Source organism: Manis javanica, chromosome 11 (genome assembly GCF_040802235.1).
Source record: "Manis javanica isolate MJ-LG chromosome 11, MJ_LKY, whole genome shotgun sequence".
Lineage (NCBI taxonomy): Eukaryota > Metazoa > Chordata > Mammalia > Pholidota > Manidae > Manis > Manis javanica.
Genome location: NC_133166.1, coordinates 100693611 through 100708344, shown reverse-complemented (window position 1 = coordinate 100708344; position 14734 = coordinate 100693611). Strand labels below are relative to the sequence as shown.

At 40.6% G+C, this 14734-nt stretch overlaps 1 protein-coding gene across 2 annotated transcripts in view; it reads left to right on the top strand.

Annotated features, from left to right (window-relative positions):
- CR1 (complement C3b/C4b receptor 1 (Knops blood group)) overlaps positions 1–14734 on the top strand; it is a 130022-nt gene that overhangs the window by 58366 nt on the left and 56922 nt on the right. Inside the window, exons 21-28 of one of the 2 annotated variants that reach the window (XM_073216998.1) lie at positions 5603–6001; positions 7284–7460; positions 7544–7646; positions 8831–8916; positions 10602–10829; positions 11727–11903; positions 13958–14143; positions 14680–14703. In XM_073216998.1, coding sequence (XP_073073099.1) covers positions 5603–6001; positions 7284–7460; positions 7544–7646; positions 8831–8916; positions 10602–10829; positions 11727–11903; positions 13958–14143; positions 14680–14703 — 1380 coding nt within the window. The remainder of the gene's footprint in view (positions 1–5602; positions 6002–7283; positions 7461–7543; positions 7647–8830; positions 8917–10601; positions 10830–11726; positions 11904–13957; positions 14144–14679; positions 14704–14734) is intronic. The other variant, XM_073216999.1, reaches the window with a different exon arrangement.

Sequence of the window (14734 nt, the reverse complement as noted above, 5' to 3'; positions counted from 1 at the left end):
GAAAATAGATAGTATATCCATGTATCTACATGCCCGAATAATATTCAGCCACCAATAATGATACTGCAGAAAATATATCCATAGACTCACATACATGTGCACACATGAATACTAGAAATAATATATATTAAATTGTTAAGAATAGTTATTTTAGGCCATTATCATTTTCTTCTTTTTGTCCATATTTTATAAATTTCCTACAATGAATATTCATTTTATTCAAAATAGTCACAAAAAGAAAATACCATTAGCTCTCAAAGAATCAAAGAAATAAATGAGAATGTATACAACCTCCTTAACCTGCCAAAAATTTTAAATTTTCTGAAAAAAATTCAGGTTACCCTAAAAAATTTTCCAGGCCTGGTACCTTTTGTAGGGGCCTATCTTTAATGAAAAATGTTTCACTTCTATATTTTTAGTAGAAGTCAATATATATTTAACTTTTTAGTAGAAGTCAGCATACACATACAGGTTAATAACATTTAACTGAGCCAGTGTTGGTTATATATGTATATGCGAACATGTGCATAGTCATAACAATATTTTTTAAATTATTATGTCATGGCAGAACATAGTCACTTATTCTATTACCCCTGAATCTGTGATTACTTCATTTCTTATACCTTATCTTTAATACTTTCTTTTCTCTCTTCTTTTTTTTGAAGCACATTTTACATATGACATTGTGTAAATTTAAGGTGTGTAACATGATAATTTGATACATTCATATATTGCAATATGATGCCATTGTAATGATACTTAGCACCTCTATCCTTTCTTTTTAGTAGTTGGAATAATTAAGTCCTAGTCTCCTAGCAAGTTTGATGATTATAAATATAATTTTGTTGTCAATATTCACTGTACTGTGAATTATATTGCCAGGGCTTATTCACTGCCTTTTTTAAATGTATGCCCTTAAACAACATCTGCCCTGTACTCCCCGGCTCCCAGTCCCTGGTACCTACAATTTTATTCTGTTTCCCAAGTTTGGCTTTTTTACATTCCACATACAAGTGATAATACAGTACTTTTCTTCCTCTGTCTGACTTACCTCATAAAGCATAATGTGCTCAAGTTCCATCCATGTTGTTGCAAGTGGTAGAATGTTGTCCTTTCTCGTAGCTGAATAATAGTCCTTCGTATATATGTACCACATTTTCTTTATCCATTCATCTATTGATGGACACTCATTGTTTCCATATCTTGGCTATTGTAAATAATGCTGCAATGAACATGGTGGATGCATATATCTTGGAGAGTTGTGTTTTCATTTTCTTAGGGTAAATAACCAGAAGCGAAATTGCTAGATCATACGGTAGCTCCATTTCTTTTTTTGAGGAATGTCCATACTGTTTTCCATAGTACCTGTACCAATTTACATTATCACCCACTGCATAAGGGTTCCCTTCTCTCCACATCCTCACCAGCACTTACGGTCTCTTACTATCTTGATAGCCATTCTGATAGGTATGAGGTGATACGTCATTGTGGTTTTAATTTGCATTTCCCTGAAGATTAGTGATGTTGAGCATCTTTTTATGTACCTGTCGGCCATTTGTGTGTCTTCTTTGGGAAAATGTCTACTTAGTTCTTCTGTCCATTTTTAATCAGATTATTTATTGTTATTGAATTGTATAAGGTTTTTATATATTTCAAATATTAACCCCTTATCCAATACATGGTTGGCAAAAATTTATCTCCCTTTCTGTAGGTTGCCTTTTCATTTTGTTGTCTCTTTCACTGTGCAAAAGCTTTTAAGATGGATATAGTCCCATTTGTTGATTTTTGCTTTTGTTGTTTGTGGTTTTGGTGTCATATCCAAAAGGTCACTGCCAAGACCAATATTAAGGACCCTCTTCCCTTCATTATGTTCTAGGAATCTTATAGTATCAGGTCTTATATTTAAGTCTTTGTTCCATTTCAAGTTAATTTTTGTGAGTGGTGTGAGACAGGAGTCCAATTTCGCTGTTCTTCATGTGTTATCCAGTTTTCCCAGCACCATTTGCTGAAAAAAAACTATCCTTTCCCCATTGAGTGCTCTTGGCTCCCTTGTTGAATAATTGTTAACCATGTAACCAGAGCTTTAATTTTGGGCTCTCTCTTACGTCCCATTGGTCTATGTGTCTATTTTCATGCCAGTAGCACACCATTTTCATTATTGTTATCCCTTTCTGTAGGTTGAATATTTTGAGAAAAAGTAGCCCCCTATTATTAGTGTATTATCCATTTTTCCCTGTAGATCTCTTAGCATTTGCCTAATATGTTGTGGTACTCCAATGTTGCATGCATATATATTCATGATTGTTGTATCTTTTTGATGTAATGAATCTTTTGTCATTATATAATGACCTTCTCTGTCTCTTAATATCATCTTTGGCTTGAAGCCTATTTCATCTGATCTAAGTATGGTTATTTTTCTTTTGGTTTCCACTTGCATGAAATATCCTCTTCCATCCCTTCACTTTGAGCCTATGTGTGTCTTCAGAGCTGAAATAATTTTCCTGCAGGCTGCATATAGTTAGGTCTTATTTTTTAATCCATCCAGCCACTCTTGATTGGTGAATTCAATCCATTTATATTTAGAGTGATCATTGATATGTAACAACTTACTACTGCATCTTACCATTGGCCTTGTGGTTGTTTTGTATCTCCTTTGTTTCTTTTTCCCTGTTTCAGTCTACCTTTTGTAAAGTGGTGGTTTTCCATGGCAGTTTGCTCAGTCTTGCCTATTTTTATGTTTTGTGACTACAGATTTTTGCTTTGTGGGTACCATGTGGTTTACATAAAGTATCTCATAGATAAAACAATCCTTTTATGCTGATCTAGAGTACTTTATCATCATTCTTGTATAAATATTTCACCTTTTTACTCCTCCCCCTTTATATTTTTGAGTCACAATTTACCTCTTTTTATGCTGTGAATTCATTGAGAAATTACAGTAGTTATAATTAATATTAACGCTCTTTTCCTGAAAGCTTTGTACTTTAATTAAGAGGTTAATACACTATTCTAATGAAGTATCACAGTTTTCTAATTCTGACTCTTTATTTTTTCACTTTTGCTAGGGTATTATGTACTTCCATTGCTTTTATATCACTAATGTGTGTCTTTTCATTCCAGCATTTCTTGCAAAGAGGTCTAAAGATAACTTTGCTGGCTAAAATATTCTTGGCTGGCAATTTTTCTCTTTCAGTACTTTGACTATGTCATTCCAATTTCTCCTAACCCGTGGAGTTTTTGCTGAGAAGTTCTCTGACTTTTGTAGGTTATTTTATTTTCCCTGACAACTTTTAAGATTCTTTATCATTGTTTTTTGACAGTTTCATTAAACTGTGTCTTGGAGGTCTTTTTGCATTGAGATAATAGGGTGTTCTATTAGCTTCTTGGACTGGTATGTCCAATTCCTTCCCCAAATTTGGGGAGTTCTTACCTACTGTTTCTGTAAGTACACTCTCTGCTCCCTTTTGCCTCTCTTCTGCTTCTGCTAAAACAATTATTTTTATATTTGTTTTCCTCATCATATTTGATAGCTCTCACAGGGTTTCTTCACTTTGAAAAAATCTTAGTTCTCTCTCATCTTCTACCTGAGTCATTTTTAAATTCCTGTCCTCTAAGGTGCACTTCTTTCTTTGATCTGATCTGCCCTGTGTCCTAAGCTCTCTAAAACATTCTTCATCTCATTCATTGAATTCTTCAGCTCCAGAAGTTCTGTCTGGTTCTTTTTAAAAATTTTCATGTCTGGTAAAAACAAAAAACAAAAAAAACTCCTTCTGTGCATTAATTTTATCCCTGAATTCATCGAATTGCCTTTCTGTTTTCTTTTAGTTCATTGAATCTCTTTACAACAGCTATTTCGAATTATCAGTTATATCACAATAGTCCATGCCTTTGGGTTCAGTTGTTAGAGAATTATCATTTTCCTTTTGATGTAATATTACTGTGACTTTTCATAGTGTCTGGCCTCTGCCATCACCCTAGACCTGTGCCAGTTTGACAATTAGACAGAAATTTCTCCTGTTTTCCAGACGGTGGCGCTATAGCTCGTGTTTGGTTTCTGCGCGGGCTCGGGCTACAATGGGGAGTGTTGGTTTAAAAAAAAAAGTGGCTTGTGAACAAAAAGCTGACGGCCAAGTCAGGGATAGGTGTGGGCTTAGCCCTGGGGCTCTGTGGGTGCCCACAGCCCAGTCGGGGGATCCCTGTGTGGGTCCTCCCAGAGGTCCGAGAGCTGACTTCCTGCAGACATCCCGAAGCCGATGGCAGCCAGCACGCCCCCCAGTGCTCTTTGTAATGCTGGTCGCCTGGCTCCAGTCCCTCTCCCCAGCCGGGGTTCCAGGCCGGGAGTCCTGCTGCTGGAGAGAAACGGGTGCCTCCTGCTGCCACCTGCAGCCCGGGGCAGTCCTTCGCCTTCCGCTTTCGATCTCCTCTGTGAAGGAGGTCGCTGCTGTCGCTGGTGTCGCTACAGGGAAAGCCAGCGGGTTTCGGTGTCGCTGCGGGGCGAGGGACTCCTCAAGATCCTCCTTCTCCTCCGCCTCCTCTGCCCCGCGGGGCTGGCTGCCTGGTTCTCCGCCTCCCACGCGCGTGCACCTGTTGCGCGCTCCAGCTTCGCTTTCTCCCCGACCCCGGCAGGTGGGGGTGGGGCAGGCTCCCCTGCGCTCTCGGCTCCCCGGCTTCCTCTGCAGATACCATCCGCTCTCTTTCTGAAGCACAGGTGACTAGAAAGCTCCTGGGTGCTCTGGTATAACGTGCAGAGGCCCAATGGGCTGTAAATAAAAGGGGACAGAAAAACAGACCGAGTAACCTCGCCGTGACTCTGGCACCCCTCTCTTGCTCCGAGAGTAATGCCAGACCTGGTGTATGTAACCTGCGAAGGTGCTATTAAATAACCAAAAGAAAAAACAGCCCAGCAGTAAGTAAATATCTTAATAATCTATGATAAAATCGCATCAGTTATCCACCTAAAACCACAGATATGTAAACCATAATAATACATGGATATTTTTACATGAAATTAGTATAAACAGAACAACATACACCTAAATTTCAACTAGGTAAACATGCCTGATTATCAGCAATTACTAGAAGAAAATAATAGCATTGCAGTTAGTTACCATTTAGAGAGTCGTTTGATTCTTTATATTTGTTATTTAAATTCATAGTAAAATAATTAATAGTAAAAAAAACATTCTGGACAAGGCAAAGCTACAGAGATGGTAAAAACATTGGTGGATGCCAGAGGTTGGGGAGGTGGGTGGGATGAACAGGCATAACACAGAGGAGTTTTAGGGCACTGAACATACTTTGCATGACGGGATAATGATGGACATAGGTCATTATCAATTTTTCCAAACCCACAGAATGTGCAGTACCAAGAGTGAACCCTAACATAAATTATGAACTTGGGGTGATAAGGATATGTCCATGTGGGTTCATCAGTTGTAGCAGATGTACTACTCCGGGGATGAGGTTGATAAAGGGGGAAGGTGTGCATGTCGTGGGGCAGGAGTCTAGTCTGTACCTTCCCCTCCATTTTGCTCAGAACCTAAAATACTTCTTAAAAAATTAAGAATTAAGCTATTGTTTATCACACTCTCCCTTTTCCTAGGTATATCTTGTGAGCCACCCCCAGGCATATCCAATGGAGACTTCTACAGCAGCAATCGAAGTGTTTTTCAGTACGCAACAGTGGTGACTTACCAGTGTCACACTGGACCAGATGGACGAAAGCTGTTTGACCTCGTGGGAGAACGATCAATAAACTGTACCAGCAAAGGCGGTCAGCGTGGTGTTTGGAGCAGCCCCCCTCCTCAGTGTGTTCCTGCTAATAAATGCACAGCTCCGGAAGTTGAAAATGGAGTTAGAGTGTCGGAAAATAAGAGTTTATTTTCCTTAAATGAGACTGTGAGATTTAGATGTCATCCTGGCTTTGTCATGAAAGGGTCCGACACTGTGCAATGCCAAGCCAACAGCACATGGGTACCTGAGCTGCCAGGCTGCTCCAGGGGTGAGTTTCATCCACCGAGACTCTGCTGGGGGATGTGGGGCAATGTAAATAAATGATAGGAGTTGTTGAAATTAAGGAAGAAGTGTGTGCACAGGTGTGTATGCCACAACTATGAAATTGAATACTCTAAACATCATACTAGCTCTGCTACGTTATCTGTGATCAAAATAATCATCAAAAAGTGATGGTTTACTGTCTCATCTGTAATGCACGTATGTTATATAAATTATTTAATACTCAGAATGAATAGAATGAATATCTGAAACAGGAAATGTGCCTATCCCCGTTTTACATTAGGAAAGTGAGTCTTAGAGAAGTTAAATAAGGTCCCAGGTCACAGAGCTAGTAAATAACAGAACCAGGCCTGGAATCGCAGAGCCTAATGTTTACTGAAATGCACAATAAACAATAATGAGAAAAATGACATAGATCTCTCATTGGAGGGGGTCAGTAGGCAAATGTGCCTTGGGGCCAAAGTGACAGCATCAGATTAAAAAGGCCTTACTTAGACTTCAATCATTCTGTTCCAGTTCCCCATGTTATTACTGAAAACTGGGGAAGTGACTTGCTCAAATCTAAGCAAATTTTTTTTTCATTTTTATTGAAGTCTATATGGCTCAGATTGAGACTTAAATGTGTTCTAATGCCCTGAGCACACACCAACTGGGCTGTGGGTGCAGACAGCCAAAATATGAGTCAAAATGTGCTCTAAACAGTATGTTCTCTCTTTTAGGAGTCTATACCTTTCATTTTAAGGGGATTTTGTTCTCAGTGTCTTCTCTTGACCTCTTATGCTGAAATGGCTGGCTTAGCAGAGGAGTGGAAAGAATCGGACTGGCACATAGGGATCGAGAAGCTTACAGTTCTGAAAGGGGCGGCGAAATGAAGGGGCACGTGATCGTAAGAAGCTCAGTAGCAGGAGCTGTTAGCTGAGACTTAGTTAAAGGTATCCTAGTTGTTGTCAAAAAGGTGACCTTTCTAGGAAGTGTAAGAGTGGAATAAGCCCCCAGAACCCCCAGCTCTGTACTGGATGGCTAGCACTGGAAAGCAAAAGGAATTCTGCTTATAGTCTTAGGGATGTTTCAGTAAAACAACACAGTTAAGTTTTGGGGAAACCTTGATTCTAGTCACAGCTCTGAACTGTAGCCTCCATTTGCTCATCAGTAAAACATGGCTACCAGATCTTTTAAAGTCTATTCTACTTAATTAGGATTTTTAAGCTGCATGACAGGGACAGGATATAGCAAAAGATGTTTCCATATACTTGCTGCTCTTTCCCCAGCATGTCGGCCCCCTCCAGAAATCCTGCACGGTAAGCACACCCCAAGGAACACGGACAACTTTCCCCCCGGGCAGGAAGTGCTGTACAGCTGTGAGCCGGGCTATGAGCTCAGAGGGGCTGCTGCTCTGCGCTGTACGCCCCAGGGAGACTGGAGCCCCGCAGCCCCCCAGTGTGCAGGTACCTACATTCTCATCTGACTTACTGATCAATCTCTTTGTCCCTCACGTGGCAATCTTACTCCTGATTTTATTTCTTCCTAGTGAAATCATGTCCTGACTTCCTGGAGCAACTCCCCAACGGCCGTGTGCTCTCTCCACTTACTCTCCAGCTTGGGGCCCAAGTGTCCTTCGTTTGTGATGAGGGGTGAGTGTGCCCTGGCAGCGAGACCAGGGACACAGTGCTCAATGATGACTCTCTTGGGTTCAAGGGTTAATCCAAAGAGGGGGGCTGACATATGAAAAAGAAATACATAGGGAGATTAATTTCAGAGTAGTTTTGAAATAAGGGTAAGAACTCAGTGGCACCGCTATCTGGAGGTAAAGAAAATGGCAAGTATAATTTAATGTCAAGTACAGTCATGAATTATAGACACTGACCTTGAATTCATGGTTGAACAGTAAATGGGTAAATATTTAGTGGGAGCCAGGGAAATGTAATTTTATGGAAAAAGTTTAATGTTTAAGACAAAAATTATTTGAAATGAGTTAGGCAAGGGCTGTTTCAGAAAACTCAAAACCAGTCAATAGTGGACTTTGTGTTGGGATAAGGGTTTTTTAATCCAGTCACACATTTTGTACCAGTAATATCTTTGACATTGGGATCATCGTGGCTGACCTTGTTTCAGGTAGTAGCATTGTTCATGCGGGTCTAGTACTCTCAGCGGTATGCACTGTCCGTGGGAGGTATCAACATCAGGTGACACGGCAGATATTTTTAGTGATTTCCTCTGCATCTTTGACATTCAAAGACCCTACCACCAAGTAATGATCAGCGAACTTCAGAAGGACAGCAGGATCCAATAATAAGCTGGGCATTTGGAGGTGGCAAAGGCTCTTCCTTTTATCCTTTTTTCTCATAACGTTTAGTCCAGTGTGCTTCTGTGAGCCTCTGTCTGGCCGTTACCATTGTTCCCTGCTTTGTTCCCCCAGATCGAGAGCTGTTTTTCTTCATGATCCACTAATGGGAAGTTCAGTGTCAGAGTGCTGCCAGTGAGAGATGGGATGTGGGTCCAGGGCACACTGGGGAGTCCCGCTCAGGGTCAGTGGCTCCAGGTGTCACTGGGCTCTGATGTCTGGGTGACTAGGAAGTGTACAAGTTCTGATTGCTTTGCCAGTCACAGGATATGGTGATTCTTTAGAATAATTTGGCTTCTGAGTATCTGCCAGCTACTGGATTCAGGTCCCTAATGAAATGAGACTTTTAGCTGGATCTGAACCTAGGACCAAATGGTATTTAGGCTGAAGTGAGAAAGCTGAGCATCTATCAGTGAAGAAATAAAGGAACGGCTGGGAATTACTCACCCACTGGCTGCTCCTTTTTCTCTTCAGGTTCCGATTAAAAGGAAGCTCTGCTAGTCACTGTGTTTTGGCTGGAATGAAAAGCCTTTGGAACAGTAGTGTTCCTGTGTGTGAACGTGAGTAGAAAGAGTAATAGCCTCTAATTTTTTCTCCCCTGAGAAAACATGGAATCACCCATTGTCTGGATCTTTATTTAACTAACTTACTGATAACATACTTGTTCAGTGGAAAAATTTCAAAACAGGTCTTATAGGTCTTACATATCACGTGTTTCTGTTACTGATCTGTTAAGTCACTAGTTGAATGGCAGTGTTGAATTTCGTGGGGACAAACCAGATGATATAAAGGTACACAAAAATTTATTTATTCATTGACTTCTGAGTTTCTTAAATGTTTATGTCCTTTTAGCCCCTCACACATCTAAACTATTGATTCAGCCTGTTATGTGGTCCACTGTTCTTACAGAGGAAGGGGTTCCTCTGCACGTGCCAGGGCTTTCCATGCACAGAGATGCACAAAAGAGAAAGTCTCATTCCTGGCCCTAAGGAGCTCATTTTCTACTTGGAGAGGAAGACAATGAGCAAGAAAATAAACAAGCAAACACATAAAAAATAGTATATAAAATGGTATGGCAGGAACTGACTTCTATGATAAATTAGTATGGTGCAGATAGGTGATCAGTATTTGAAATGATGAGGTGAGGTGTCCTAAATGTCCAAACCACCCACTTCAATAAAACAGATCAAAGATTTGGAAATTGATAAATAGGTAAAAGTGTTTTATGCACTGAGACATTACCAATTTATCCTACTCTGCTTATTAAGCAAAACAAGGTATTTTTTTAACTCCTCTTTCCTAATGATTGGCAAATGTTTATTTTCATTTGGATTTTCTTAAAATACCTTGCTAGGAATCTATTTGGACATCTTATAGGATGATGACTACTTTATAAGAACATTCAATATATATGAAACTCAGACATCCAACAGGCTCAACCTTTGTGACACACATAAACTGAAAAGAAATATATAAGTAAATTTGGATAAATACAAACACATAGATAAAACCTAGGTTTGGAAAGTCAATCATTGATATACTAAGGCCCTCACTTTATTTATACACACAATTCTGATAAGCTTGATTATCTATTCCTACAATCATATTATATTAGAAGCACCAAATTAATTTTAGGGAGAGAACTTATGAAAAAAAACAAGCAAGAAGAAATGACGGCTGATAGCTTAGAAGAATGAAAAACCCTAAAGAAAAGGAAAAGGCTCCCGGGAACCCATTACTTCAGCTGTGAAGAGCCCTATAGGATAAGTGTGTTCTGATGACACTAATGTATATTTGATATTGGTACTGATGGCAGTGGTCTTGGGTCATCAGGAAATATTCCATCTGTTGAAAATGAGAGTCCATATTTACAAAGGTTTGCATGGAACTTTATATCTTTAGGGGCCAACTTGTCTGCCTTGTTACCTCATTGTCGACTCAGGATCTTAGGATGCTTGACATAAAATAGACAATCAAATGGTTGCTGGAAAAAAATTAGTGAATTACCTCCCAAAGCGATTGAAAATGGAGCTACCTAGAGGACCTGGAACTCCTGCCATAAACTGTAACCGGTCTCATCTCAGTTTCCTCCTCCTCTGAAAACACCTCACACATTTCATTCCATCCACCTTAGTTGTGTTCTCGTAGAAAAATGTGTATTCATAACACAGCCCCAAAGCACCATTACTGTGTAATCATTTTGATTGAAAATCTAATGGACCCAAATCTATTGTGTTCTTTCTAGAAATCCTGTGTCCAAATCCTCCAGCTATCCTTAATGGGAGACACACAGGAGAACCTCAGGAAGTCTTTCCTTTTGGAAAAGAAGTAACTTACACATGTGACCCCCACCCAGACAGAGGGATGACCTTCACCCTCCTTGGAGAGGGCACCCTCCGCTGCACGAGTGACAGTCAAGGGACCGGGGTCTGGAGCAGCCCCGCCCCTCACTGTTCGCTTTCTGGTCCTGCAGGTCAGTGCACGTGCCCCACCCCACAGATGGGTTAGAATATCTAGGTGACAGCTTCCGGGTTTCTATATTCACAGTCATTTTGCTTGTGAACATGGCTTTGCTGTGAATGTCACACACAGAATGACCTGCCAGGAGAACAGCAGACTGTTCTAGACATGTCACACTGTGTCCCATTGGTGCTTTGATGGCCTATCCCATGGGGGTGAGGAGCGTGTGCTGGCAAGGAGAGAATGAGTGAGGCCCAGGTTTATAGGGAATATTCTGAAAGCACTGAAAACAAATGCAGAAGAAAATGCTCTGTTATGCCATCTTTATTGCTAGGGTCTTTACACTAGAAAGATGGGTGTGCAGAGCAAAACGCACATGTTGATGGCAGTAATTTACTTCAGAATTGATGGTGCTATAGAAATAATTAAAGACATGGAGATGCAGACATTTCTATTCCTGTTCTAAGTGTTCTGCTCAGCCTCTGACTACATTTAGCAAAAGGAACTCAGGACGCCCTGGTGAAGTGGAGCTTAAGGTTGCACACTTGGCCCCTGCAGCTCATTCCTTTTCCATATTAGTCTGGCATTAAATGACAGCACCCGAGAATCAGAGGGGTCATTTGTGTCTGTGATTGTCCACACAAGCTCCATCCTCCACTGAGGACAGACGGCACTGAACTGGTAGTTTGTAGATCTGGTGGTACTCCAGTCTGGTGCAGTTTGTCATGAACCTGTTTAAAGGCTGAGACATCTGCGTTTAGAGAATCAGGCTTCCCGCTGATCAGCAAACATTTAGTGCCTTGTGTCTTCCTGCGGCTCTAATAGAGATATTACCACATGTGTTGGCGGGTTCAGACTTCTTTGTCTAACTGAATGTCTTTCCTTGTGCCTTGGGGGGACAATCCCTTAGCATGCCCACCTCCACCCAAGATCCGCAACGGGCATCTCATCGGAGGACATGCAGCTCTCTATCTCCCTGGGATGACAGTCACCTACGCTTGTGACCCAGGCTACCTGTTAGTGGGAAAGGCCTTCATTTTCTGTACGCACCAGGGAACCTGGAGCCAATTTGATCAGGATTGCAAAGGTACTTCTTATTCTTGCTGGGCTTTTATGGGTGATTGATGCACGAGTCTAATAAGGCTGACAGAGCACTTCTGAGAGGATCGTCAAATGCAAATCAAAAAAGGAGGAGAAAAGCAGAACAGAAGGAAAGAAGGGAGGCTCCCCAAGGGTCCCCAACTCCATCCAATGAGTAGGAAGAGCCAGTGGATTCCCAGTAATACAACAGACCGGAAATTGCAACTTAAAATGCTGTATGGGCTTTAACTAATAGACTATTTCGGCTCTAAAGAACCTCAGGGGGTCACAGTTGGTCCTCACAAATTCCCGTAGATGGTAAACAAGAACTTAGAAGTATACTTTGTTAAGAGGGAAAATGAAGCCTTAAGTAAGGCAGTTTCTGTCAACTACACTGCAAAGAGGTTGAGATCATTTAATTCCTGGAATTACTAGATATGGGGACTCATTATAGTCTCCAAGACCAACATGAGGCATTTATTTCATCTCTTCCCTGGAAGAAGTTCCAGGCATTATTTCCTTTATTTCTATTTGCAAAAATAGCTTCTCACTTTAACATATTTGTTGGCAATATTCCAAAAAGGTACAAAATATGGAGTTAAAAACATTATCAAACTATTAATGTAGAATACGACTAGGCATGGTCCTGGGGTTTCTACAAGCTATTTGTGTTAGTTTCCAAAGAATCTGATGGGGCAGGAGGGTGGGGTACAATTCTTGCTCTTACGGCGGTGTATAGACATCAGTAACTAGTCTGTGATAGGCGGCACCGGCGTGAGGCTGTTGGGGTTAGACCACTGCTCAGCCCTGCTTTTGAACATGGCATTGTATTCTGTCTCCTTTTAAATGTGGTTCTTTTGACTTTGCAAAACTGTAAGTTAGTGATTTTTGTTTTTTGTTTATTTCATTTATTTTCTATTCTTTCTTTTTAGAAACACTAGGCTAAGAGCAGGGAGGAGATAGGAAGGGTTTTGGACATGTCTGTGTTTCAAAGGTGAAGGAGCTATTAGTCCTCTGACGGTCCTGGTTACAGGATCCTAGGGTGCCCCCCAGCCCGAAAGTCTCCAAAATCCTTCTTGTCCTCCCAGCCCTCTGATTTTAGGGATGGAAAATTTGAGGCCCATCACAGAGATGGTAAGTGACTCTCCTGTGCTGTGCTTTTCTGCAAAGAATGGATTGCACAAGTTAGAGAGCCCCTGAGGCTCTGCAGATACTGGAAAGCTCACTTCTCCTTGCTTTAGTTACATAACGAAGTATGAAGATTCAGGGAATTGTTTAAATATTAATTATACAAACTGAGACTCTGGGAAGGTTCTTCTCATGAAAATAAAAATATATTCCATGTTCTTGGCAGTTCTTTCTTTTCATTTAAGTAAGATTCACTTTGTCTTAATAATTGTTCCCTTTAAGTATGCTTTATAATAGTTATTTTCCATCTTTAGCTTTAACAATAGCATCCAGGAACCTTGTTAAAAGGACAGATATACATATATATATAATGGAATATTACTCAGGTATTAAAAAGAATGAAATCCTGCCATTGGCAACAACATGGATGGACCCAAGGGTATTACACTAAGTGAACTAAGTGAGGAGAAAGACAGACCCTATGACTTTACTTATAGGTTGAACCTAAAAACAAATAAATGAACAAATGAAACAAAACAGAAACAGACTCGTAGATATAGAGAACAAACTGGTGGTTGCCAGAGGGGATGGAAGGTGAGGGGATGAGCAAAATAGGTAAAGATTAACAGATACAATCTTCCAGCTTGTGAAATAAGACACAGGGATGCACTGTACAGCATAGGGAATATACTCAATTTTAAAAAGTAGGTGTGTATAGTGTATTCCATATTCCCTTAGTTTACCTAAGAAATCAAAGTCAAAAAATTTTAGATCATAAGATATCGGAGGGGTGCCAGTACTTCTTGTTTGAAAACATGGCCCATCTTTGCTGAAGGCAAAGTAGGTTTGAGATCATAGATCTTTCTATTATGGTAGTTTCAACTAATAATTCACAATAAAGTAGCTATTTCCTTCTGATTTTTCTAATTTCAGAGGTAAAATGTAGCCTCCCACAGCTTATGAAAGGATTCCAGAAGGAGTTGGAAATGAGAAGAGTGTATCACTATGGAGATAATGTAACTTTGGAGTGTGAAGATGGGTATACTCTGGAAGGAAGTCCCCAGAGCCAATGCCAGGCAGATAACACATGGCACCCTCCTCTGGCCACGTGTACATCTCGTAAGTGCAAATGCAAGAAATGTACGCCCTGCCCAGTCATGGTTGCTGTTCATGCTTCATCCATACTGTCATCGAATGTGGTGTGACATTTACGGCACGTGCTAAGAGCTATGGAGTATAATAGGAGCCCCTGATTCTTTCCAGAAACCCCTTAATGAGAATAAGGCAAACCATGCTCTCCTCATACCTCTCAACCCATCATCTCTCCTCAGGACCTTTTCTGAGCCTTTTGTTTAAATCACTTTATTATTGCACACATTGTATAAATAATGATTTGTTTATAGCCTGTGAGCTATAAAAGTCAGGAGCACATTAGTGGTAGGGCAGGCCTTCAAGAGTGTTTCAACATGAGTCAGGGAGCGTCTTCCAAGCTTCAGAGACCAGCTAGTCCATCTCTCTCACTGGTGTAGTTTGCAGGATTTTAAGCTGGTACAACTGGATACACTAGATTTTGAAATGACGTGTCGCTGGTTGAGAGCTCCTTTCGATCATGCTGTGTGCAGACTAATGTATTTGTGATTTTTCTTTCCCATTAGGCTCACGTAATGCTCTTATAGTTGGTAAGTTTTATGAAGGGTTTGCTGAGGAACT